Below are 26,051 nucleotides of genomic sequence, written 5' to 3' on the forward strand. Positions count from 1 at the left end.
GAGAAAAAACATTTTCACAATAATATACGTTTTTAGTAGTCATTGGGTAATCCTAAATAGAAAAGTGCCATTTTAAAAAAATAGGGGCCGTCCCCTGGGATTGTATGATTCACGGTGCACACAAACAAACCATACAGGTTAGGTAGAGTTGTAGTATTTCTGGTCAGGTGATCTCTGAGGCAGCACACAGACATCACAAAATGGTGGTTCAAGGCAAGAGATGTAAAAGCTTTATTTTAAAGGTGGTTTTAGTTGGAACAGGGACATATGACAAGATGATTGACATATAGACACTTGGGCTTTTAGCTGCAGTTCCCAGGGTTGGCCAGTAGCTAGAGCCCTGTATACCAGACACTGTGAATCCACATGAACTACATTGAATGACACGGCCATACATCAGGGATTCACAGCTCCAGAAGGTAAAGCCGTTGGTATACACAGAGTTCTGCTTTTATTTTGTATATATGGATCAGCTCCAGCACCCACAAAGCAGCCAGGTCCCCCAGGTTTTGAGCATAAAGTCTGTAGGTAACCACCTGGGTACCTGACTACAGTGTAGGACTGGTTCCTTCCACCCTTGCCTGTGGATAAGACAATATTTTTCCCCTTACATGTCCAAGCAGGCTCCGGGGCAACATCACTTCCAGTTTTGTGGTTTCAGGTTGGAAGGTAAGTTATGTATTTGTAGGTCGGACAGAGGGTTTGGGTAGAGGACATTTTGGTCATGGAACTCCTCAGTAACGTAGAATAACCTTGTATTTTACAAGAGGGGATACTTTATTCACTATATAAACCTGCCCAACTGCTACTGAGATGAAGGAGAACTACAGAACTAATGCAGATATTTACATGGAGTGTGTGAACTTTATCAGAGGCAGGGAAAGAATTGGGAAAATGGGGGAAAAAAAACAAAAATACTTTATTTCTCAGCTTCTACCCCCAGAAACAAGGACACGGCACAAAGAATTATAAAAGGAGCACAATACGAGGAGGAGGAGGAGGAAGAGGGTGGGGCATGTACAAGAGTCCGAGGCCAATTAAGCAGACAGGTCACTGTTATCAAACCTCTCCTGATCATAAACCTCAGCGACTACTTTACGTCCGGCAAACCAGCGGCCATTCAGGGCTTGGATGGCTTTCTGCTTCTCGCTGGACATGGAGAACTCCACAAAGATTTTAACAATGATCTCAGCATCTTCCTCCTCCCCTTGCTTCTCCTGGTAAATAATGACCCGATTCACTGCTCCAAATTTTCCACACTCCTCTGTGACCTCTCCTTCCAGGTCGTCATCGATATCACGAGGATCCACCATGTTGCGCAGGACCATGACAGTAGACTGCGGAGAAAGAGAATCATATGAGAGACCAATGGGAAAGGCAACCCTCTGGGAACATTAAGGAGAGCTCTGTTAGTCCCTATGTAACAGCAGCCCAGTCTTGCTTTATGGCAGGGATTCCAGGTCACATAGACAAAGTCTCACAAGACACTACAGAGACACCGAGTTATTCTTCATAGCATACACCAAGCGCTTCTTTATAAAGGGCCGTTCCACCTGGAAATTGGGGGAATCTGTATTGACTTACCCAAGGGGAGGTTCTGGTGTGACAACAGAGATCAGGGGGGATTAAATGATTAAAGGGGTTGTTCACCTTCAATGTACAAATCTTATGAAACCACTAACAATGCTCTCAATGTGTTAGAAAAACCATTTTCCATAACAAAAAGTAAAAATGCCATTGTAAAAGCTAATTTTTATACCTATTAACTCAGCCCTTCTCCTGTCTCTCTGACCAGTTTTCTGAAGTGATGGGAGGGGCCTATTTTGAACCTGACACACCAAGAACTTCCTATATGATGACATCCTCATGCCCAGGCTTTGCCCTTACTTGTTTCCTATTGGATGTTGATACTGCCCTCCTCCTAGTAATTTATTGGGTGCTTGTGAACTGTAACCAGTCACATAATTTGAATGGTCATTGGTTGATTACTCAATTGTAATGGCAGAGGTTAACAGACGCAGCAGATAAACAAACCTGCCTTGTAACAAACAATCACACAGCCATGCAGACAAATACTGCAGAAAAGGAAGGAGCAACATTGTTCTCCCAATTCTGACACTCTCCTTCTGCCTAGACTTAAACTGAATGGAGTGCCAAAGGGGTGCAACCTTTTCTGGGAATAAATACTGGCTTTTCTATATTTTTATCTTTTAATACCTTTGGCATTAAGCATAATGTCAGTTATTTACAAAATTGCAACAAAACTAGCACTGACTTGCTTAGAAACGTATGTAACTTACACATCTAGCAGGGACAGTAGGGCTGCCACCTCACCCTTTTAAAAGCAAACACATATGAAATCCACAGGCTGCATGGCTAATTAGCAACTCATTTAGATGCTGCAGACTGAACTGATTTCTATGCAGCCATGTATCATGCATCTAAATGAGTTGCTAATTAGCCATGCAGCCTGTGGATTTCATATGTGTTTGCTTTTAAAAGGGTGAGGTGGAAACCCTAAGTGATTTTGTGCGCTCTCCCGGGGAAACCTAGGAAAACGATACCTTTTTTAAGTGTTCCACTTCTGGAACAAGATTTAGAGCTCTAAATACCAAAAAATGAAAAAGTTATATTTTTCATGATATAGGGATCTATACCAGAAAAATATTTTACTTTATGCACAAAAATTCAACTCATCTGGAAAGCCTCAAGCGCATACAAATAGTCAGCAGCTGAATAATGATTTTTTATGAGGTAAGTACACAAAATAATACATGCCCCCCCCCCCAAATAATATATTTCTGGAAAGTACAAGTGCCATCTCCCATAGTATCCATTTTAAAAATGATTTCTTTTTTGTCTGTAATAATAAAATAGTCGCTTGTACTTGAGCCCAACTAAGATATAATTAATCCTTATTGGTTTATTAAGGTATGAAGATCCCAATTATGAAAAGATCCATTATCCGTAAAACTCCAGGTCCCAAGCACCTCGATCCCCCCCATCTGCACAGTTGAAGTCTCTGCAGCACACAGCCCACACTCCCCCTCCCTCTCACAAACTTGTAACAGTTTCTCTTCAGTACCTGAATGCTGCTCAAATTCCCCAGCACAGGAAGCAGTGGCAGATTGACAGCAGACATAGCCAATAGGAGTTAAGTTCGCTGCCAGTACAATGTGTGATGTCATAAGGAAGAGGAAGTGAACACTGTAGTGTTTTTGGGGGTCAGTGACCCCCTCCCAGCATAGGGTCTGTGTGGAACTGAAGGATTAGTACAGGGACACTTCTGAGGTGAATATCTCTTGAACTGTACTTTTTCTGTTAACCATTTCTATGGAAAAGTTTGTTCTATTCATGTGAACTGTTAGATTTGTAATTTTGTTACAAAGGTGAACAACCCCTTTAAGGGAATGAAAAAAGATTAGAAGCCTCTGAACAAGGCAACCCCTTACCTCCTGTTTGCGCATGAGCTTCTGCATGACCATGTGCCTGGCGCTGCTACCAGATATACTCATATGTTCCTGCTCACTCAGCATCTCCGGCCTCTCTGACTCAGGCAACAGTTCCTCTTCTTCCTTCTCCTTCTTCACCTCTAGTTGGGCTAACGTTGGAGGACTGGAAAGTAGAGGGGTAACTAGCCCAACTGGGGGAATGGCAACTGGCAAAGGAGGGCGCACTGGGGTCACGCCTGGGAAGATAAAGTACAGACAGTTAGACAATGGGCTCAGTCTTCTGTTTTCATGTACAAGGGCTATGGCCTTCAGTTTTATAGGTCAGTCAAATTCACAAAAGTGCAGATATTGAGACAAAATGGTGATTAGTCTTGGATTTCCCACCAAATTTACAAACCTCTATCTCTCTCTAATTTGTCTTTTTAAGCAGACAGTTTTCAGATTTGGTCTTCGGCACAACATTTTAAAGAATTTTTTCTGACTCTTTCTTGGCTGGGAGGCTTTACTTTTCCTTTCAATAATATTCACTGAAATTGCTGATATCCGCATTCATTAAGCTAAAACTAGTAAAATAACGTGTGAGTTAAAAACTTTTTACATATCAAATTGTATAAAATACACTTTTTTTTTTGTTTGAAGGAGAATTCAACCCTTTAGCAAAAAAAGCCCTACCCCCAACCCCACGTAGACCCACCTCCCTGCAGCCTAACTGCCCCCGGGGAAATGCCCCTAACTTTTTACTTGGCCCTCATGCAGATTCAGGCACCAGAGTTCACCGTAGCCATCTCCCGGGTCTTCTTCCAGAGATACTGCAATTTCCGTCCATTTCGGCGCATTCCAGTTGTCGCAAACTGTTAAATTGCATCAACTGTGTATGCGCCACTTCTCTGGTGTCCGTCTCTGCTTACTGAAGATCTGGAAGATGGCTGCGTGGAACGCCGATGCCTGAATCTGCACCGACGGCTAAGTAAAAAGTTAGGGCCATTTTTTTCTAAAGGGTTGAATTCTCCTTTAAATCAGTGCAGTGAGCTTTACTCCATTTTTAAATTGTCGGGAGAAAATGTCATTTAAAAAGTAGTTTTTGCACCATTTTTAGGCTGTTTGAAAGACAAATTCATAAAAGTGTCTGTAAACTTTTTCACAAAAAAAATGTAAAAGTGACAGTTGAGTTGGTATTTAGGCTTCTTTAGATTTCTGTTTGTGAATATGGAGAAAGTATTTTACTCCAGTTTACCACCACTTTTACTCCAAAAATGATCTCTCTCCACATGTGAATTCCTCCCATAGTGTCACACACGATGGCCCCCTCCCAATAGCTACTGTAGTTGGGGGTTACAAAGAAAGTGACCTCCTTTTTATGATCTCTACAAGGGCTCAATGTAATGAGTACAAGCAGTAAATCCTTACTAAACAGAGTGAATAGGGTTATATCATTGAATAGATATGGGGACACATTGAGCTCAATAAAGAAACTCACCTGTAATAACACCAGGGGCCTGTGCAGCCATAACAGCCTGAGGCAGTGCCCCCAGGGGCTGTGCCAGTGTCAGTGCAGGGGTTACTAGCCCAGGGCTAGCAAGTGTTCCCAGGACAGCAGCTCCAGCGACAGCTTCCTGTGGGTATAAGTACATACAACTAAGCATTGTACTGTGAGGCCAAGTCTTTCATAGAATCCCTTATATCCAGTATATACAGCGTCATTTGCTGTAGTTTTAGCCAGAGAAAGACACTGAGTGACTGCGTTAAGGTTCTTACATCACATGACCTGTATTAAAGGGCAAGTCAACCCCAAAATAAAAATAAGCCTAATAAAAGAAAACATAATTCCAAGCAACTTTCCAATATCCATTCATTACATATTGTCAGTGCTTTTAAAGTGGTTGTTCTGTTCAGTTGTTTTCAGATAGATCACCAGAAATAAATACTTTTTCCAATTTCTTTCTATTTTCAATGTGTGGCTGTTTTTCTAATATTGTAAAGTGTCATTTTTCACCTTCTAAAAAAGCTCTGGGAAGGGGGGTCACCGACCCTGTAAACTGTTCTAAATTGATACATTACATATCTTTGTCCCTGCTGAGCAGAATCTCTGAGTTTCATTACAGACAACTGTTAGAATTGATACAATAGTTACTGATACTCCAGAGATGCTGCTGAGAAATGGCTCAACTAAATGTATCAACTGATTGTATAAACCAGGGATTCCCAACCAGTAGCTCATGAGTAACATGTTGCTCTCCAACCCCTTGGATGTTGCTCCCAGTGGCCTCAAACGAGGAGCTTATTTTTTAATTCCTGGCTTGGCGGCAAGGTTTGGTTGTATAAAAACCAGGTGCACTGCCAAACAGAGCCTCAGTGTAGGTTGACAATCCTCATAGAGGCTACCAAATGGCCAATCACAGCACTTATTTGGCACCCCAAGAACATTTTTCATGCTTGTGTTGCTCCCCAACTCCTTTTACTTCTGAATGTTGCTCATGGGTTCAAAAGGTTGGAGATACCTGGTATAAACTAATTGTAACAACTAAATGTAGCAACTGGTTGTATAAACTAATTGTAACAACTAAATGTAGCAAAATTGTAACAGTTTAGAGTTTGCACCTGAATTACAACACCAGAGACAGGGACATTCAACTTCAAACTTATATTTTGGATAAACGATAAAAAATGTGAAAAATTAGAAAGTAAATGAAAAAAAAAATATTTATTTCTGGTGAACAAGCTGAAACAACTGAACTGAAAAAAAAAAGAAGCTGAACATCCCCCCTTAAAGTTTTGTAAAATCATTAACTCCTGGTTGCTACTTTATAAACAATGTTGCAAAAGTCTTGGTTCCCCAGCAACAAAGAGAGGTCTGTTAATCATCTCCTTGTCTTACATTGTATCAATAGTATTAGACATCAGGACAGAGAATAGGGACAGACAAACACTGCTTTCAATAGCAATACATATACGAATAACTTAAAAATCATAGGAAAATTGCAATGAATGTATATTGCAGTGTTGCTTAGATTAATGTTTTCTGTTATTATGCAAATTGTGGACTTGCCCTTTAAAAACATCCACCTGAGCTCTCCACAGGGGGCCCTTGCCCTCTCTATTCCTTAAATACATAAATTGCCCCATCAAAGTCACAGTGTAGTACTTAAAGGGATACTGTCATGGGAAAACATGTTTTTTTTTTTTTTTTTTTTTTTCAAAACACATCAGTTAATAGTGCTGCTCCAGCAGAATTCTGCACTGAAATCCATTTCTCAAATGAACAAACTTATTTTTTTATATTTAATTTTGAAATCTGACATGGGGCTAGACATTTTGTCAATTTCCCAGCTGCCCCTGGTCATGTGACTTGTGCTCTGATAAACTTCAGTCACTCTTTACTGCTGTACTGCAAGTTGGAGTGATATCACCACCTCCCTTTCCCCCCCCAGCAGCCTAACAACAGAACAATGGGAAGGTAACCAGATAGCAGCTCCCTAACACAAGATAACAGCTGCCTGGTAGATCTAAGAACAACACTCAATAGTAAAATCCAGGTCCCACTGAGACACATTCAGTTACATTGAGAAGGAAAAACAGCAGCCTGCCAGAAAGCATTTCTCTCCTAAAGTGCAGGCACAAGTCACATGACTGGGGGCAGCTGGGAAACTGACAAAATGTCTAGCCCCGTCTCAGATTTCAAAATTGAATATAAAAAAAATCTGTTTGCTCTTTTGAGAAATGGATTTCAGTGCAGAATTCAGCTGGAGCAGCACTATTAACTGATGTGTTTTGGAAAAAAACATGTTTTCCCATGACAGTATCCCTTTAATGTGTATGGCTACTATTGCACTGGCAAGGGCAACTGCACTGCAACGCTCACCCTATTCAGTCCTATCCATAAATAATTGGCCACTGATGAAGTTATGGGAGTTATAGAATGAATTTGGGATGAAAGTGCAGCTTTAATATGTACATCCAAACGGAGTGAATGTTTCAGGAATTACAGCAAGTTCTACATGTAGTTTCCTTCTTTCATGGGCCCAACAGTAATTGTACAGAAGGAAGAGATAAATGCCCATTGCCAGTGAGCCTTGGCACATGCCTCTTCTGCCTAGCCATAGCCTCTCTGAACTTGCCACACACTTTAGTAATAACATCTGCCTGTTTGCTCTCTGATGCTTCCAACATAAATATGTGTAACAATTACAGTCCCACACGGGGTCCTCACCTGAGCTGTAATTTTGGCAGTTGCAGCTGCGGCCGCTACAGCTGCTGCAGGAGGTAGCCCACCAGGTGTTGCAGGTGTGAGCAGAGGCATTGGGGGAGTCACAGCTTTTCCAACTCGAAGGTACTGACCACCCAAATCAAAGAGATTCATGGAGGAGACTGCATCCTGCGAGGACTGGGCCTTGTCATACTCTGCACATACACATATAAGCATTAGATATATTCAGTGAGACAGAGAGGCTCATGGGATACGGCCAGGCCCATCTTACCTATAAAGCCATAGCCCTTGTGCTTGCCGGTGGTTGGATCACGAGCCAGCATGCAAGACTTGATCTTCCCAAATGCCTCAAACACACTCTTGATGTCCTCGTCTGACAAGTCCTGGTGCACGGAGGCAATGTAAATCCTATTGAAAGAGCGGGCCTCCTCCGCTAACTGGTCTATAATGGGTTGTGCCTGGCCAATATTGCTGGGCCGGCCCACCTACGGAAGAACAGAAGGGAAGTGTCAATAAGAATAAACCATTTCATTACTATTTTTTCTGGAGGACAAAGTTCAAAGCATCCACCGAACCCACTATTTGTGTTTCCCGTGAAAGATTCGGCCAAAAATCAAACCCCTGTACTAAGCACAATTCAGCAGGAACTGTCCCCAGGTTTGCTCATGGCACTCTGATTGATTTGTTTTCCAGATTCGCCCGAAGTTGCTGGACGATGAAAACTTCAGGCGACTTTGGAACACAAATCGATCGGAGTCAATTGTGCTTAGTACAGGGAATACCTATGCTGCCATAGTTTTATGGGATCTCTCTGTACAGACTATGAGCAAATTTAGGGACTGTTCCTGCTGAATTGTGCTTAGTACAGGGAATACCTATACTGCCATAGTTTTATGGGATCTCTCTGTACAGACTATGAGCAAACTTAGGGGCTGTTCCTGCTGAATTGTGCTTAGTACAGGGAATACCTATGCTGCCATAGTTTTATGGGATCTCTCTGTACAGACTATGAGCAAACTTAGGGACTGTTCCTGCTGAATTGTGCTTAGTACAGGGAATACCTATGCTGCCATAGTTTTATGGGATCTCGCTGTACTGACTATGAGCAAACTTAGGGGACTGTTCCTGCTGAATTGTGCTTAGTACAGGGAATACCTATGCTGCCATAGTTTTATGGGATCTCGCTGTACTGACTATGAGCAAACTTAGGGGACTGTTCCTGCTGAATTGTGCTTAGTACAGGGAATACCTTTGCTGCCATAGTTTTATGGGATCTCTCTGTACAGACTATGAGCAAACTTAGGGGCTGTTCCTGCTGAATTGTGCTTAGTACAGGGAATACCTTTGCTGCCATAGTTTTATGGTATCTCTCTATACAGACTATGAGCAAACTTAGGGACTGTTCCTGCTGAATTGTGCTTAGTACAGGGGAATACCTATGCTGCCATAGTTTTATGGGATCTCTCTGTACAGACTATGAGCAAACTTAGGGACTGTTCCTGCTGAATTGTGCTTAGTACAGGGAATACCTATGCTGGAATACCTATGCTGCCATAGTTTTATGGGATCTCGCTGTACTGACTATGAGCAAACTTAGGGGACTGTTCCTGCTGAATTGTGCTTAGTACAGGGAATACCTTTGCTGCCATAGTTTTATGGGATCTCTCTGTACAGACTATGAGCAAACTTAGGGGCTGTTCCTGCTGAATTGTGCTTAGTACAGGGAATACCTTTGCTGCCATAGTTTTATGGTATCTCTCTATACAGACTATGAGCAAACTTAGGGACTGTTCCTGCTGAATTGTGCTTAGTACAGGGAATACCTATGCTGGAATACCTATGCTGCCATAGTTTTATGGGATCTCTCTGTACAGACTATGAGCAAACTTAGGGGCTGTTCCTGCTGAATTGTGCTTAGTACAGGAGAATACCCATGCTGCCATAGTTGTATGGTATTTCTCTGTACAGACTAATATCCCCGAATCTGCCTGTGTGTCCTGACCCTTAAAAGGAATCAGTACTGAGATTAATTGATCCCTGCACTGCTTCACCTCAAATTTAGAAAGTAAACTCCAGCATTGTTCACACATTTAACACCTCTATTGTTTACACCCCTAAAGCCCTGTACTGTTAAGTCCCAGACTGAAACTGCCCACATCTCAGCACTGTGTCATTATGTAGCACAGTATGAACTGTTCATCTTTGAGTGGCCCCGATAGGTTTCCCTGTCTCCTGCTGTATTCTGCCTGCCCTATACTCCCTGTGTGTGCCATACTCTGCCTGCCCTATACTCCCTGTGTGTGCCATACTCTGCCTGCCCTATACTCCCTGTGTGTGCCATACTCTGCCTGCCCTATACTCCCTGTGTGTGCCATACTCTGCCTGCCCTATACTCCCTGTGTGTCCCAACTCTGCCTTCCCTATACTCCCTGTGTGTCACTCTTCCTGCCCTATGCTCCCCATGCATGTGCCATACTCTGCCTTCCCTATGCTCCGTGTGCCATGCTCTGCCTGTATGTGTCAAACTCTTCCTGCCCTATGCTCCCTGTGTGGGCCATACTATGCCTGTGTGCCATACTCTTCCTACCCTATGCTCCCTGTGTGTGCTATACTCTGCCTTCCCTATGCTCCCTGTGTGTGTGTCACACTCTGCCTGTGTGCCATAATCTGCCTTCCCTATGCTCCCTGTGTGTGCCATAATCTGCCTTCCCTATGCTCCCTGTGTGTGACATACTCTTCCTACCCTATGCTCCCTGTGTGTGACATACTCTGCCTTCCCATTGCTCCCTGTGTGTGCTATACTCTGCCTTCCCTATGCTCCCTGTGTGTCACACTCTGCCTGTGTGCCATAATCTGCCTTCCCTATGCTCCCTGTGTGTGCCATACTCTGCCTGTATGTGTCAAACTCTTCCTGCCCTATGCTCCCTGTGTGTGCCATACTCTGCCTGTATGTGTCAAACTCTTCCTGCCCTATGCTCCCTGTGTGTGCCATACTCTGCCTGTATGTGTCAAACTCTTCCTGCCCTATGCTCCCTGTGTGTGCCATACTCGCCCGCCCTATGCTCACTGTGTGTGCCATACTATGCCTGTGTGCCATACTCTTCCTGTCCTATGCTCCCTGTGTGTGACATACTCTGCCTTCCCATTGCTCCCTGTGTGTGCTATACTCTGCCTTCCCTATGCTCCCTGTGTGTGTCATACTCTGCCTGTATGTGTCAAACTCTTCCTGCCCTATGCTCCCTGTGTGTGCCATACTCGCCCCGCCCTATGCTCCCGTGTGTGCCATACTCTGCCTGCCCTATGCTCCATGTGTGTGTCATGCCTGCTCTACTCTGTCTGTAGGATACAAGTCTGGTGGGGGCTTGTTAGCATTTGGAAATTAGAGGGACCCCAAGGTGTTTAATCGTGTGCTGCGGGTTGCTGTGCTATCACAGGATAAATATGGATTTAAGGGCATATCTTAATATGACTGAATAAACTTGTTTCACATGAGTGATATCCCTGCAAAGAACACCAACTTTTTGGTTTTTGGTGTGATACCATCATTAATGTAGATATTGTCTTAAAGGTTCTGGTGGTAACATAGGTGTGGTTTAAAGTGGGTGTAGTTTAAAAACGATTAGTGGTAAACACCGGCTTCCATTATTGGCCCTCCACCACGTAGGACAGAAATTTCCGGCCCTTGATACAACAGAAGTTGGACAGCATTGATGTAAGTTATTTTAGTTGCAATGCGTATGTGTACCTACAATATACTTCAGGAACTGCAAGTCTTCAGAGCTGCAGATCAAGCTTATACTTACCTTTATGTTTCTGCCACCCAACATGACAGAGTTCATCTGTTCCAACGCCAACTGGGCTGCCTCTGGAACTTCATACTCCACAAATGCAAATCCCTGGGGAAAGAATAGTAGTAGTTAAAGTTTCCTAGAGAGAGAAAGATAGTTACAAGGTAACATACCTGCCCAGACTGCTGTACTTTACGGATAGTGGAGCAAGTAGCTGTTTAATGGGCAGTTATGGGAGAACAACGCTTAATGAGACAGAGAGACTGGCCCTACACTCACTGTTAGACATAAAGACTGAACGTAAGCCCCTGGGGTAACAACAGTAAGTAAGGCAGGGATAGTGGATTGTGAAATACTGCAGATCCTGTTTAATGGGCTCGGATATTCCAAGACGAGAAGAACCAGGGGTCCTGGTGCCACACAAAGTCTCGCATAAGCATCAAACTGCCCCCCCCCTCCCCTATGCAACCTGGCCTGATTTGGGTCTATTTGAATCAATATGTAGAAAAGTGTATTTTTAATTTGATATGAATGGTAGGAGAAGTGTCAGCATGTAGAAAATGGCCCTTCCATGCACAGCTGGCTGGTGAGTGGTCATACAGTATGTCAGAGCCAAGCTGTTCTATTAGGAGCTCTTTGTGTTGAGCTACAATACGTGGGAGGAAGCCTGTGTACCCCATTCCATGTGATAAAGGCAAATGGCACCCAATAAAAGCCAGCAATAAGACACCTTATGTTTCATTGTGACCGAGTCCCAGGACATGTCTATGCTCTTTATGGGTCCGAATGGAGCAAATGCCTGCCGGATGGTGTCTTCTCCCAGTTCATAATAGATGGATCCCACATACGCGCGGCACATGATGGCCAGGGCACGCTGCCTCTGCGCTGCCATCTGCAACAGAAAGAAGTCACTGGTTAAGATCTGGTGTCTATTCCACTGTGCCAAGTAAATAACATCAACATCTGTTCTGCATTCTGATCTGCACTCCCACCCACTTATACAACTGAACACCCATATTCTCACTGCCTTCCAACTCAGAGTAATGCCCAGAGCAGGCAGTGACTGGCAGAAGCCTGACCTTCCCAAGCAGCAGGAGGAGGAAGCCGGTTAGGGACCCTTGATGGCGCGGCTTCCTGTTCAGCAGGAAGTAAATATTGCAAAGGACAGGGGCTACACTACAACACTGTTTACATACATATATATATATATATATATATATTTGAAATACTAGCAAACAGGGGAGATGTCTGTGTTTTGGGTACAGTTGCCCCGGTGAGAGAGCACTCACAGCCAGTTACAGTGATCTGCCCCCAAGATCACATATTTCTGTCCCCCTTAAGGAAACAAGACTTACCACCGGCCATTAGTATGCACTGGTCTCTATAACATGAGCCAATATACAGGGAGGAGGACTCCATATAAGAAAAGGAGCGAGTTTAGTGGCAACAAGCCAATGGAGTGTGTGATGTGATGGGACAGTCACAAAGAATGGTTTCAGAGTCTGTACCTGGGTAAGTACTGGGGGAAGACAGGATTCATATACCATGGATAAGGTTCCTATCCGTGAAGGGGAAAGAGAGCAGCCCACCACAAAAAGTACAGGGAATCAGAGGTTTGTTTCTTGGTAAGTACTGGGGGAAGACAAGATTCATACACCATGGGGAAGTTCCTGCCTGACCATGGGAAAGAGAGCAGCCCAAAAGCAGAAAGTACAGAGAATTTGATCTGGGTAAGAAGTGGGGAAAATTCACATACCCAGGGGGAGGTTCCTGCCAGAGAATCTGACCTAGGTAAGCACTGTGGGAAGACTGGGTACGTTTAGAGAAATGGAGGTTCTTAGTGGGATAATGCAAATGGGCACAGGTTTCTGACACTATGTAATGAAATAAATGATAATGATTTAGACACAGAGCTTGGAGTCAATATGTAAGACATACAAAATACAGTTCCAGGTGGGGGCAGCGCTAACCTTGCTCCTCCCAGCCCATGGGTCCCATGCCACCCAATTACAAGTCAATCATATGTACAGGAGGTTGATACACAGGTACAAGCACAAGCCATGCAGATTAGCACTGATCAGCAAACACAATTGATTATGAAATGAAACACATTAAGATGAAAGTGATGTTATTAATGTAAACAGATAGTCTCTAATAGTCCGACTGGGACAGTCCAGGCTGGCCAGCAACACACAATGGGGATCCACTATGGGGGTTACATGCTTCCAATATAATACCAACAATACTAAGTATATGTTTCCTACCACCAATGCTGCACCATTAGCAGCCCAGCACATACCTGCACTAATGGGGCCACATGTATTGAAGTACAGGACCCCAGACTCAACAATGTGTTATTGACAATGCCTGTGCTCCAGTCTGATTGGGTGGCCTCCACCCCATGCACCTGCATTACTAAGGACAAACTAGAACACATAACTTGGGACAAATTCACCCAACTAGTTGTAATGTACAGGTAAAAGCTCCTTCTGGAGATACTGGTTGACACTGGAGAGATGGGAAGGGAGAATGGAGCAGCAATGAGAGAGGGACATGGAGACACTGGATATTCTCTATAGAAGCACCTCTCTTAGTAGAGTCAATGCAGATTTCTGGGGAGCTACACAAAACACAGCAATAATCTAAGGGGAACGATACCCCTGCCACCAACCAGCTTAATCAGTTGTACCTATGGGAAACCCAAAATACTGTTGTGCAACTGTGGAACTCAGACAGGGGCATCGTAGTGATCTTAGTGCTGTATCACAATATTAACTGTCCCGTGTTTATATTAAGTGTATCCCAAGAGCGGCTACTATTGGAAATCATTACTAGCTATTCTCATATTGCTGTCCATGTCCCCTTTTTGGTTTTTGTTTTTTTTGAGGATCTGCTTCTGACAATTCTCTTTCCTGTACAGGAGATAAAGGGTAAATGTTCTCTTAATTATTTATCTGCAATGCATCAATGAGGTTAAGAGAGGCCATATTTGAGGAACCCATAGCAACAAAACAGTATTTGCTACTTAGAATAATGAAAGAATCAATGGTTCTTCTGGGCCAAATGATTAGGAGAAATTCTGTCCATGTTTAGTATTTACATATATGTAATCATGGAATACTTGTGTCACCTGAACTAATCCTTAACCATATAGAGGTTTCAGAATTCCATACACATGGCACCAAGGAGGTGACCTAGTGAAGCTTCTCACGGTTCTTAATAAATCGGGCTAAATATAAATATATCTTACAATCATTTCTTTAATAAACAAAGGCAAATGGCACATTTTTGTCATCATTCTTGTGACCTTGAATGAGCAAAGTGTAAGGGAAGGTTATGAGCTGGGAGGCAGAATGTGACTAAATAGGCTTCTCCCTATGCTTAACACATGCCAGCACTGAAATCAGCACTGGCACTGACCTAACACAAGGGCTTTAGGCCTCTACCACAATCTGTGTGCACCAGCGAAATATACTTGTGATCATTCCCCAGAATTAATAAGGGTGTAGGGGTAGAACATCTTGGTGCTTTGCCAGTACCTTGCCCAGACACAGCTCGCACCTCCCTCGTAAACATTTCTGTTGTGCTGGATCAATGTTACTGGAATAAGTGCAAATGCACAGCTGCCTCCCAACTAAGGAATTGAGAGCAAAACTTTGCTCTAAGTTGTCCTGTGTAGTTCTGCTCAACTACAGAAAGTACCATTGGACACAGGGAGAATGGACAGTGCCATAGGGGGCCTGTATATATAAATATATAAATTGATATGTTTATTTCCTTTTCTCCGGACAGGACCCTGAGATAACACCTCAAAAACGCACATTCAAGGACCAACGGCTCCCCCCTCCCTGTGCAGGCCTGGGGAAAAAACACACAGAATAATAAAAGGCAAATGGTAAGCAGCCCTCCTCCACCCCCCACACACAGGAAAAGAAGAGCCCCAGAAGAAGTGAATATTTCTATTGACCGATTGTAAAGGTGAGAGAGGATCTCCAAAGCTCATAGTCACTGCTGCCATCTGAAAGACAGTAAAGACACAGTTCAGTCTGTGGGAGCTCACAACACGCTGCTTGCACTTCTGTCTCTGAGCTTTCTCTAACCTTCTCTGCTCTAAATAAAAAGTGGAGAGAGGTAACAGGGAACTTGGAGCATTAAAGTGACACGTTGCTGCTTTATCCCATTCTGACTAAGGTCCCTGCAAGCAGGAGTCCCCCAATCAGCAAAGCATTACACTAGCCCCCAGTCAAAAGCACAGGTGAGGCCTATACCTGGGTTACACTGAGAATGGGGCACTCTCCTTCTCCAAAGAAGGTTGACATTATTACTGAGAAGGAGCAGAACGTTGCCAGGGATTAGTAGTGGTTCCAGTTAAATCTAGGGGCACAAGAGCGTGATTGAGTGGGGTGCATAAGAGCCCCAGTAACAGGCAGTGGGGGAGACAGGGTAGGACTGTTATCTCTCTGAACAGAACGCACTGTACTTCACGTGGAGTGAAGGTAAATACATTTAAAGTGGCAGTATACACCTATATAGCACAATATACAGAACTTATGCAGAAATCTGTTCTGCCTTTTTTCAAATTAAAAAAAAAAAGCACTGCTATTTTCCTTTATTCTAAAGCATGTAACCCAGTGCTGTCCAATAATGTGGGCCCATTGTTCCACGCAAGATGTGATTAAGGAGCAAAATACAGCCCATGGGACACTACAAGATCAATGTTCTGCTTCCTCTCTGTGTACATAGCATTTGAGTTACTGTAAAAAGCTAAAACAAGCTCAATGTAAACAACCCTCCCCTTGAACATACAAAAATCCATAAAGCAGGGGTTTCTTTTGTGCCTGGTAATCTGAATTTTCATTCTCAGGGCTCCCACAATTGCTCACAAGAACCAGGAAGTTGGTAACTGAATGCACTTTTAATTGCCCTGTCTGGCTGAAGAAATAAAAACAATAGGCAAAAAGTATGTTCTAACCAAAGGAAAAAATGGCAGGCACTCACAGATCCAACAAACAGGCTTGTAAAAAGACAGTTTTATTTTATGCCACAGAGTAAATTAATACATAGCTTAAAAAGTATGTTCTACACAAGTCCTATTTATTGATTTCCTGCTGAACAAGAGGGTATACTGCCCATTTAAGAGAACAAACAGAAACACAATCATACTGAACATCAGGTTTCTGGCCAATCAGATCGACACTGTACAATGGAGCAGTTTGCTTTTGTTGCCTTGGAGGATAAGGGGGGTTCCCACCAGCCTCAAAGACACAATGAGGGAGGTCACACAGTATCTGGAACAAAGTGCACAATACCAGCAGGGGGGCAATGGGCCGACAACGGTGTATTACCTGTAGGTTGGTGAGTTGTTGGTGTTGATGTGCAATGGTCTGTTTCACTAGTACACTCTTGATGCTCTGCTCCATCGCATACTTCTTGGCCTATAAGAAAAGCAGAAGACATTAAGTCAAGGGTGGACATGGTTTGCACTGAAGACTGATACCATTGACCTTCACAAGCATAATTCCATGGCACAACACTGATTCCCAAGTGATGCTGTTATATTGGAAGGACACCACCACCATCCTAAACAAGGCTTGATGTTTTCCGTCTGGACTTTGTCACTCAATGTGCAGTACACTGATTGCATGCCCCCCGAATCTTCTCTACAGCGGGCACTACCCACCTTACCTCTATATGACTTGGGCCAGGAGGGTCAGCCTCCTGCATGCCTGCTCAGCTTTCCCACTCACGGTGCTCATCCAGAAGTGGGCGGAGCTCTATAAGATAGAAGCGGGAGAAGCCCAAAAAGGTCCTGGCGCTTGTTTTGGGGGTACTGAATATGAAGCACTATGGGCTTACCACAAAAGCGCAGGGAGAAGAACCATTTCTGACACATGTAATGGAACCACCAACTGGAGATTTAACTCACATAAATATACAACACAGAGCCCATAAAGTGCCTTTTCCTTACCAATAACACATGTGGATCTGAAACAGAGACATTGTGTGGTTTAATGCAATTAGAAATGGTGTAATACACATCCCTGCACACACACATATGGGATCCTGCAGAGCAGCCATATACACTGCACCCTTATGGTTATCCTTGCCAGTGCCTCAATGTGTTGCCAGTAATGGGGCATGCTCAGTCTCTAAACTCTTAGATATTGGGTCAGCCCTACTGAGCATGCTCCCTGTGCATTAGTCCAGGCCACTACTACAGAAGGAACATTACTTGCTGGTAAAATCTAATAACTCACTGGGAAACACAACAAGGAGGAAAACAAAGGTTTGAAATCTTAGGAGGGGGGGAGGTAAAAAATATACAGAAAGCATTGGCATAAGTGTAACTACTTGTAGTTCTGAATGTGGTGTTGTTCACACTGAAGAAGAGGAGCTTAAGGGGTGATATGATAACTGTATAAATATATAAGGGGATCATATAATAATCTCTCTAATGATTTATTTACCAGTAGGTCTTTCCATTCTGATAAGAAGAAAGGAGTTTCCAGCTAAATATTTGGATGGGGTTTGTTACAGTGAGAGCTGTGAAGATGTGGAATTGTCTCCCTGAATCAGTGGTACAGGCTGATACATTAGATAGGTACAAGGAAGGGTCGGATGCTTTATTCACCAGTAGCTCCTCCCAGCAGACAGGAGGGAGCCAATGAGATTAGAGGAGGGATGTTACAGGGAGAGCTGGGAAGTTAATCAGGGGTACAGGCTGATAGATTAGATAGGTACAAGGAAGGGTCGGATGCTTTATTCACCAGTAGCTCCTCCCAGCAGACAGGAGGGAGCCAATGAGATTAGAGGAGGGAAAGGGGTGTTACAGGGAGAGCTGGGAAGTGAATCAGGGGTAAAGGCTGATACATTAGATAGGTATAAGGAAGGGTCAGATGCTTTATTCACCAGTAGCTCCTCCCAGCAGACAGGAGGGAGCCAATGAGATTAGAGGAGGGAAAGGGGTGTTACAGGGAGAGCTGGGAAGTGAATCAGGGGTACAGGCTGATACATTAGATAGGTACAAGGAAGGGTCGGATGCTTTATTCACCAGTAGCTCCTCCCAGCAGACAGGAGGGAGCCAATGAGATTAGAGGAGGGAAAGGGGTGTTACAGGGAGAGCTGGGAAGTGAATCAGGGGTACAGGCTGATACATTAGATAGGTATAAGGAAGGGTCGGATGCTTTATTCACCAGTAGCTCCTCCCAGCAGACAGGAGGGAGCCAATGAGATTAGAGGAGGGAAAGGGGTGTTACAGGGAGAGCTGGGAAGTGAATCAGGGGTACAGGCTGATACATTAGATAGGTATAAGGAAGGGTCGGATGCTTTATTCACCAGTAGCTCCTCCCAGCAGACAGGAGGGAGCCAATGAGATTAGAGGAGGGAAAGGGGTGTTACAGGGAGAGCTGGGAAGTGAATCAGGGGTACAGGCTGATACATTAGATAGGTACAAGGAAGGGTCGGATGCTTTATTCACCAGTAGCTCCTCCCAGCAGACAGGAGGGAGCCAATGAGATTAGAGGAAGGAAAGGGGTGTTACAGGGAGAGCTGGGAAGTGAATCAGGGGTACAGGCTGATACATTAGATAGGTACAAGGAAGGGTCGGATGCTTTATTCACCAGTAGCTCCTCCCAGCAGACAGGAGGGAGCCAATGAGATTAGAGGAGGGAAAGGGGTGTTACAGGGAGAGCTGGGAAGTGAATCAGGGGTACAGGCTGATACATTAGATAGGTATAAGAAGGGGTTGGATGGTGTTTAGCAAGTGAGGGAATACAGGGATATGGGAGATAGCTCATAGTACAAGTTGATCCAGGGACTTGTCCCATTTTGGAGTCAGGAAGGAATTTTTCCCCCTCTGAGGCAAATTGGAGAGGCTTCAGATGGGTTTTTTTGCCTTCCTCTGGATCAACTGGCAGTTAGGCAGGTTATGTATAGACTATAGGTTGGACGTGTGTTTTTTCAACCTAACTTCCTATGTTACTATGAAACAGAGAAAGTAGTGTTTGGAAGATAAATGTAGCTAAAACTAAGCTAGGGGCTTAGTGGCTGGTAAATAGTCCAACAATACGAAGGTGATTTAAGACACTGTAGGTCTGACAGCCCACTAGTACTGGTTGGCTTTAGCAAGGCCATCATTTCTACTCCCTGTCAAGTGGTACAGAACTAGTTAACTAAGGAAGGTGGTTTAATGCAAAGGGTTCACATTGACAGGCTGGTAATTACAATTCTGTAAGCCTCCAGTGGGGGGGGGGGAGGTAAGAAAATGTACATATACACAGAATTTCACACCTGTTCTGGGGCATGAGATAATAAAAGCACTATAGGAAAGCTGTACCAAGGCTTTATGGGAGAGAGGTCAAACATGTATTTGGTGTTTATGATGCAGTAAGTAGGAAGTGCACAGTGGGGGTGCAGTAGTCAGTCAGTGGGGGTGCAGTAGTCAGTCAGTGGGGGTGCAGTGGATGGGATCTATTTGGACAGTACCAAAGGGTCAGACAGAGCACCACACAGACAACTGCTAAACTAATGGCTGTTGGTAATGCTGTGAGTATATGGACAGAACCTGGCTGGGTACAGGGGGTGGTTGATACAATTAGATAATGTATATTGTCTCTGGATAGCAAAAGGTGCAGCCAGTCACGCAGGAGAATCAATTATGGTTCTAGTGTTAATGTGGAGCTGCCATACATTTATCCAAACGTAGACGCACCTCCTGGAAACTGGATCCCTGATGCTCAGCAAATAGGGTATCAGCAACCCATCAGCAGTACAGGACAAAGAAGTTCACCGGCACACAGGTAATGCTGGCATTGTGAAACCCTTGCTTTAAATTTAGATAGTGCGGCATGCAACGTTTCAGGGACAACCCCTCGATGCTTGATAAACGGGTTGTCCCCAAAACGTTGCATGCCGCACTTAATGAATTGAAAGCAAGGGTTTCACCGTGCCAGCATTATCTGTGTGCCAGCGAGCTGCCATACATGCCAACATTCACTTTACATTAGAGACTAGGAAATTAAAGGAGGTTTCCAACGTTTGCAATTGCTCCCTATTTACTTCTATGGAATCCGTCTAGAACATGGGTCCACTTGTGGGTCAGGCCACTCAAAGTGACTACCACAACAATTGGCTGAAAGTACACGTGGATAATAAAAATGAATAGGGGAATAGCAATTCCCAGCATTTTGTCAGCCACCAAGCCAGGAATTACTGCCTATTCTGCAGGTGCTGCCACACTGCCCCACACAGAGGCAGAAACTGTGGGAATTCTATTTACTGGACAGGGCAGCGAGTGTATTTATGGCAATGTTTTTCTTGGCACTGCACAATTCTGTCACCACAACAAGCTCACACTGTGTGTAATGAAACCTCATGCACCTTGTGTAATTTTACACCCCTGAAGGGGAACCCTGCCTAAAAAACTGATTTTTGCATAATGAAAGAAGATGTAATTTTATACAGCCTACCTATATACTTCAAAGAGAGAGAGGTCAGAAATAGATGTAATAATAAATACATTCTAAAATATTAGCCTTTACCTACAGCATTAGCAAGGAGAGATGGAGACAAGCCATTTGGCTAGAGGTGGTATATGGGTTTATGTGCCACTGTAGGCCAACCCTTATACCCAACACCTCTCTCTCTTCAGCACTGTACTACATTGCCCCACAGTTACACACACACACACACACACACACTATACCCCTTCCTAATTTCTTCCCATTCAGACCTGCACTAGATTTTCTTAGTTTACTGGTTTTATTCTGAGAGGTGGCACACTTGTGGAACTAGCCTGAGGTCTCAGTTTAAACTGACAATTAGCAATGATACTGACGGGAGATTACACTTCATCTCTGGTCCGACACAATGCTTGAAAACACAGGAATATCAGCATGAGGGTAGCGCTAGTGAATATTTCTGCTGGAATTGTGTCCACATCAATGCCACCTCTGAATCATCAACCAGGTTGTTTGAGTTGGCTTTGTTATCTCAGGTGTGTAGATGCCATACACTTAGGGAAGGGAAAGCCTTGCATTTGGGCATTTTTAAACAAACATTCCCCCAGTCTTGTACAATGTGATTAGAAGATTATCACACAAGATCCAGCTTGACTGACACATACCATGCACACTTGCACATTGTGATTACTATATAGAATATATACAGCACCAGAATATCTGACAGTCATGGAAATGCTCCAACCCAGCCAATGGCTTACCTTCTGCAGCGCCTCTTGCTGCTCTGGAGTGAGGGGAGGGAGACCCAGTTTTGCAGAGGTGCTCTGTCCATTTTCCAGCTTGATGGAGTCGACGCTCTGTGGGAAATAAAATGGATACCAATTAGAATCAATGTGCAGGTAAAGTGGATATCCTGTGGGTAGGGAACAGCTGCAGTAATGGTCGGATTTAGCCATTATATCATTGTCTCTATTATTATATCGAGTCCCCCCAATGCCTTACATGCTTACCATAGCCAACATCCATGTGCTACACATTGTAAACATTGTGAGAACTACAATTAGAGGTGCCATGTTGTGGTAAAATGAGGTGCAGCTTGGAGAGCTTGTGTACAGACGAATCATGTGCCCAGCAGAGGGTGCCCTGGCTCTACAAACACAACCAGAATTGAATGCTGTACAAACTCCATAGCCAATGTCATTCTCTCATTCACAGCTCTGCAACCAACAGAGAGCGTCTCAGCAGCAATCAGCTATTTATTGAGCAATGGTTTTTCTTTCATTTACCTTTCCCTGCCAGAACACACAGAGCATGCATGTCACAGTGCCAGTCTGGCACAACCTCTTTCTTTCCCATGTTGTTCTATGAAAGTCAACAGAATGGTGCAAGGTAAGAGGAGGGGAAGGGGGGTCCTGGTGACCACAAGAGAGGATTATTGAGCCACAAAGGCAAAGGGACAATATGGTGACACTCGGACCAGTGAGATCTGGATGCCACAACTGTTGTAGGTTTGCTCCTAAGAGGCCAGCTGTTCCAAAACTGCTAGAAAATGAACTGCCGGAAAATGAACTACAGGAAAATGGGCAGTGCCTGGTACACAATGATTTCCTACGCACGTAGCAAAAGCTGTGCAAGTGAATGTCCGGCACTCTTATGTCCAAATAATAATAACCCAGTGTGTATAAACTGTAGCACCCCTAATAGCTCTACTGAGCAGGGACCTCCTTCCATCTGTCTGGTTATTATCTCTAATGTAACTGTACTTTGTATTTATTATTGTGACCCGTTTGTTCTGCTGAACAGTGCAGTGCAAAAGTCCCACTATACACACATATACACACACATATATATATATATATATATATATATATATATATATATATATATATATATATATATATATATATATATATATATATATATATATATATATATATATATATATATATACACACACACATATACACACACACATACCAAACACTGCAATGGCTGATGGGGAAGAAGGCTGAAATGACGAGAGATCATCCTAGTAAATGAGCTGAGGTATCTGCCATTGCCAGGGAAATATAATGCTATAAGTTTACAATAAAAGGTTAAAAAAACATGAGCCGATAATGGTGCAAAGTCATTGGTCAGATAGGTAGGTGGGCCTGTATGTAGACACAATGGTATTGGTCAGATAGGTAGATGGGCCTGTATGTAGGTACAATGGTATTGGTCAGATAGGTATGTGGGCCTGTATGTAGGTACAGTGGTATAGGTCAGATAGGTAGGTGGGCCTGTATGTAGGTACAATGGTATAGGTCAGATAGGTAGGTGGGCCTGTATGTAGGTACAATGGTATTGGTCAGATAGGTAGGTAGGCCAATATGTAGACACAATGGTATAGGTCAGATAGGTAGGTAGGCCAGTATGTAGGTACAATGGTATAGGTCAGATGAACAGGTGTGCTATTTTGGGATACCTACATGTCCAGGTAAATGTCTGTGGAGCCATTGTGAGTATTTGGGAAATGACTGGAAATACTACACTGTATTTATGACCAAGTTGCTTTTAAGGACAAGTAAAAATGCTCGGGTGGGGCAATTTGTTAGGCAAGTCCCATTGCAGTGAAGAAAGCAGCTAACCTTTCACCCTGGGCTGGTGTGCCCCTTACTGAAATAAAACACTGACCCAGGGCCCCACCTTTCCCAGGTGTATTTGTGGCTGCACACGACACTATTATTCATGCAGCAGCCACATTCATTTTCTTCTTTTATTATATTAACACTTCCATTGCCCTTTTGCTAAGGGTGTTTGCATGATCTTAGCCAGCAATAAGTAGTGAATTAGAAGGTATCTGAGAGGCTCTCTCTTGCTGGTTGGAACATTCTGTAGAGACAGGGGGCTTGTCAGAGGGGAGCCCCCATATGCCTCTCTGTACGTGACTATATATACACATTCATTCATAAGAAACATTCCCTTATAGGCACGGTCTGATTAGCATGGGTTTAGCCTTGGGCACAGAGGGGCCACTGTTACGTGGGCAAGGTGGGGCTTCCTGTAATGAGACCGTTCCACAAATCCAGCCACAATCTATGTGTATCCCAGGAACCCCCATTTGGTGTTAGAGTCCAGGCATGAATGAGTTCTTGTTCCCACCAGCCCCACACTAACAGGTTCTGAGGCGCCTTCATCATACACCTGGGATTTACCTTCAGGCACATCCGGGGGGAAAGTGTCAAATTCCCCCTAAAAGTGAAAAATGCTTAATAATCGGACCATTCCTTGGATCAGCTTTGTACTGATATACATGCCAATATAGCAAGCAGCCCTTTACCCTATGTAATGTATCTGCCAGTACAAACACCCAACTCCATTCCTGATAACCTGGGACTGGCACCTTTTACCTCAACCTTTTACTACAGCACCCCCAAATACTGGGCCCCACTTTATGTAGGACTGCGGCCCACGGATGGAAGACACTTATAAAGTGCTCTGGAGTAGGTCTAGGAAGCTACTGGTGCCCTGACAAATGGCACAAAAGTGGTAACCGTGTTACACTGACTCGTGCTGAATATATGATATACACTGTCCCTTTAACTTCAGAGCTGTCATTTATTCATCTGTGTAACTACATACAGTACATATCAGCACTTGCACCAGCTTTAATGTGGCATAAAATAGACGGGTACATTTCTGGGGTGAATCAAAACCCCCAGAGGTATAAGATCATGCTCCCAGGCCCAGAAGAAACTGACCCCCCCCCCCCGTTATAGATATCCACACTTAAAGGGGACCCGTCACCCAAAAAAATTATTCCAAATCCTATTTTATCAGATTAGTCAAGGAAAATGAACTTTAATTACACTATATAAATTATTTGAATCTTGTTTCCTTCAGTCTGGGATTTCAAAATTATAGCAAGCAGGCAGCAGCCATTTTGTGGACACTGTTATTAAGACAAGCCTTGTATCATCTCAGAATTTTGTTTGTGCACCAGAATGGGGGACCCGATGTCCATCCCCATGCCCTGGCCACACAGTTATATGGTAAAGAGAATGGGGGAATGTGTGGAGAGCTGTGACATCTAAGAAGTGCTGAATTGAAAGTGAAAGTAATTGTCTGCCCCGCCTCTATGCCACGGGCATAGAGGAGGGGCAGACAATATTTGATTGGCAGCTGAGATTTTTAAATGAGCTTACAACTGCTATGAATGCTTAAATAAAAAATAAAAATTGGATTACATGTTTAATTTGAAAAGGACTTTTATTATACAGATTTTTGTGTCTGGGTGACAGGTCCACTTTAACTGCATAATGAATTCTGCCTGCTGATTTCACAGATTGAGGTGGTCAGTGTAAAATCAGGAGTATAGAGAAATACACCGCTTCATTAATATAATCCCAATATTTATTCTAATGGCATGAGATGCCCCCTGGGCACTGTGGAAAGATCCTCTGGTGAGAAACCAGCCTTCCTGGGGTGCCGTTACTTATATTAAACCATATTCCCATCACCCCCACATCCTGCAACTCAGCTTTTCATGGCGGCTGTACTAACCTGAGCATCAAATGCAAATCTATCTTCATACAAACAGCACTGGGTCCTACAGGATACAACAAACTGTCACTATGTCTTTAAATCTCCCCCCCCCAGACCTTAGTTGCTCCTCTCTCCATTTCATTACTGCCCCCCTTTATATGTATATATAGTGATCATATCCCCCTTATATATAGTGATCATATCCCCTTATATATTTATATATAGTGATCATATCCCCTAATATATTTATATATAGTGATCATATCCCCTTATATATTTATATATAGTGATCATATCCCCTTATATATTTATATATAGTGATCATATCCCCTTATATATTTATATATAGTGATCATATCCCCTTATATATTTATATATAGTGATCATATCCCCTTATATATTTATATATAGTGATCATATCACTATAAAGGAACAGGTTATTGGATCAACGATGATAGATACTTTTGTTGCAATTTTGGACAAACTAGCAGACAATTATACTGATAAAATAACGACTTTGAAATGTCTTTATTTGATGTATGTTACGGTGTTAACTGTGAAGATGCTTTGAATCTAAATAAACTAAGGGAAACACGTCATAGAGGGAGGGAATGTAGATTTC

General features: G+C 43.4%; 1 protein-coding gene across 3 annotated transcripts in view; it reads right to left on the reverse strand.

Annotated features, from left to right (window-relative positions):
• Window positions 1–207: 207 nt before the first annotated feature.
• Window positions 208–26,051, reverse strand: part of puf60.L (poly(U) binding splicing factor 60KDa L homeolog) — a 32,427-nt gene continuing 6,583 nt past the window's right edge. The window contains exons 2-11 of one of the 3 annotated variants that reach the window (XM_018268372.2): window positions 21,664–21,759; window positions 16,790–16,879; window positions 15,412–15,462; window positions 12,175–12,336; window positions 11,460–11,552; window positions 7,928–8,141; window positions 7,660–7,850; window positions 4,930–5,065; window positions 3,453–3,688; window positions 208–1,337 (exon numbers count right to left, since the gene is read on the reverse strand). In XM_018268372.2, the coding sequence (XP_018123861.2) occupies window positions 1,038–1,337; window positions 3,453–3,688; window positions 4,930–5,065; window positions 7,660–7,850; window positions 7,928–8,141; window positions 11,460–11,552; window positions 12,175–12,336; window positions 15,412–15,462; window positions 16,790–16,879; window positions 21,664–21,759 (1,569 nt within the window). In that variant the 3' untranslated portion in view covers window positions 208–1,037. Of the gene's footprint in view, window positions 1,338–1,488; window positions 1,638–3,406; window positions 3,689–4,929; window positions 5,066–7,659; window positions 7,851–7,927; window positions 8,142–11,459; window positions 11,553–12,174; window positions 12,337–15,411; window positions 15,463–16,789; window positions 16,880–21,663; window positions 21,760–26,051 lie in introns of those variants that run through there. The other 2 variants (XM_041566757.1, XM_018268373.2) reach the window with 2 other exon arrangements.

The sequence above is a fragment of the Xenopus laevis genome, chromosome 6L, assembly GCF_017654675.1.
Source record: "Xenopus laevis strain J_2021 chromosome 6L, Xenopus_laevis_v10.1, whole genome shotgun sequence".
Taxonomy (NCBI): domain Eukaryota; kingdom Metazoa; phylum Chordata; class Amphibia; order Anura; family Pipidae; genus Xenopus; species Xenopus laevis.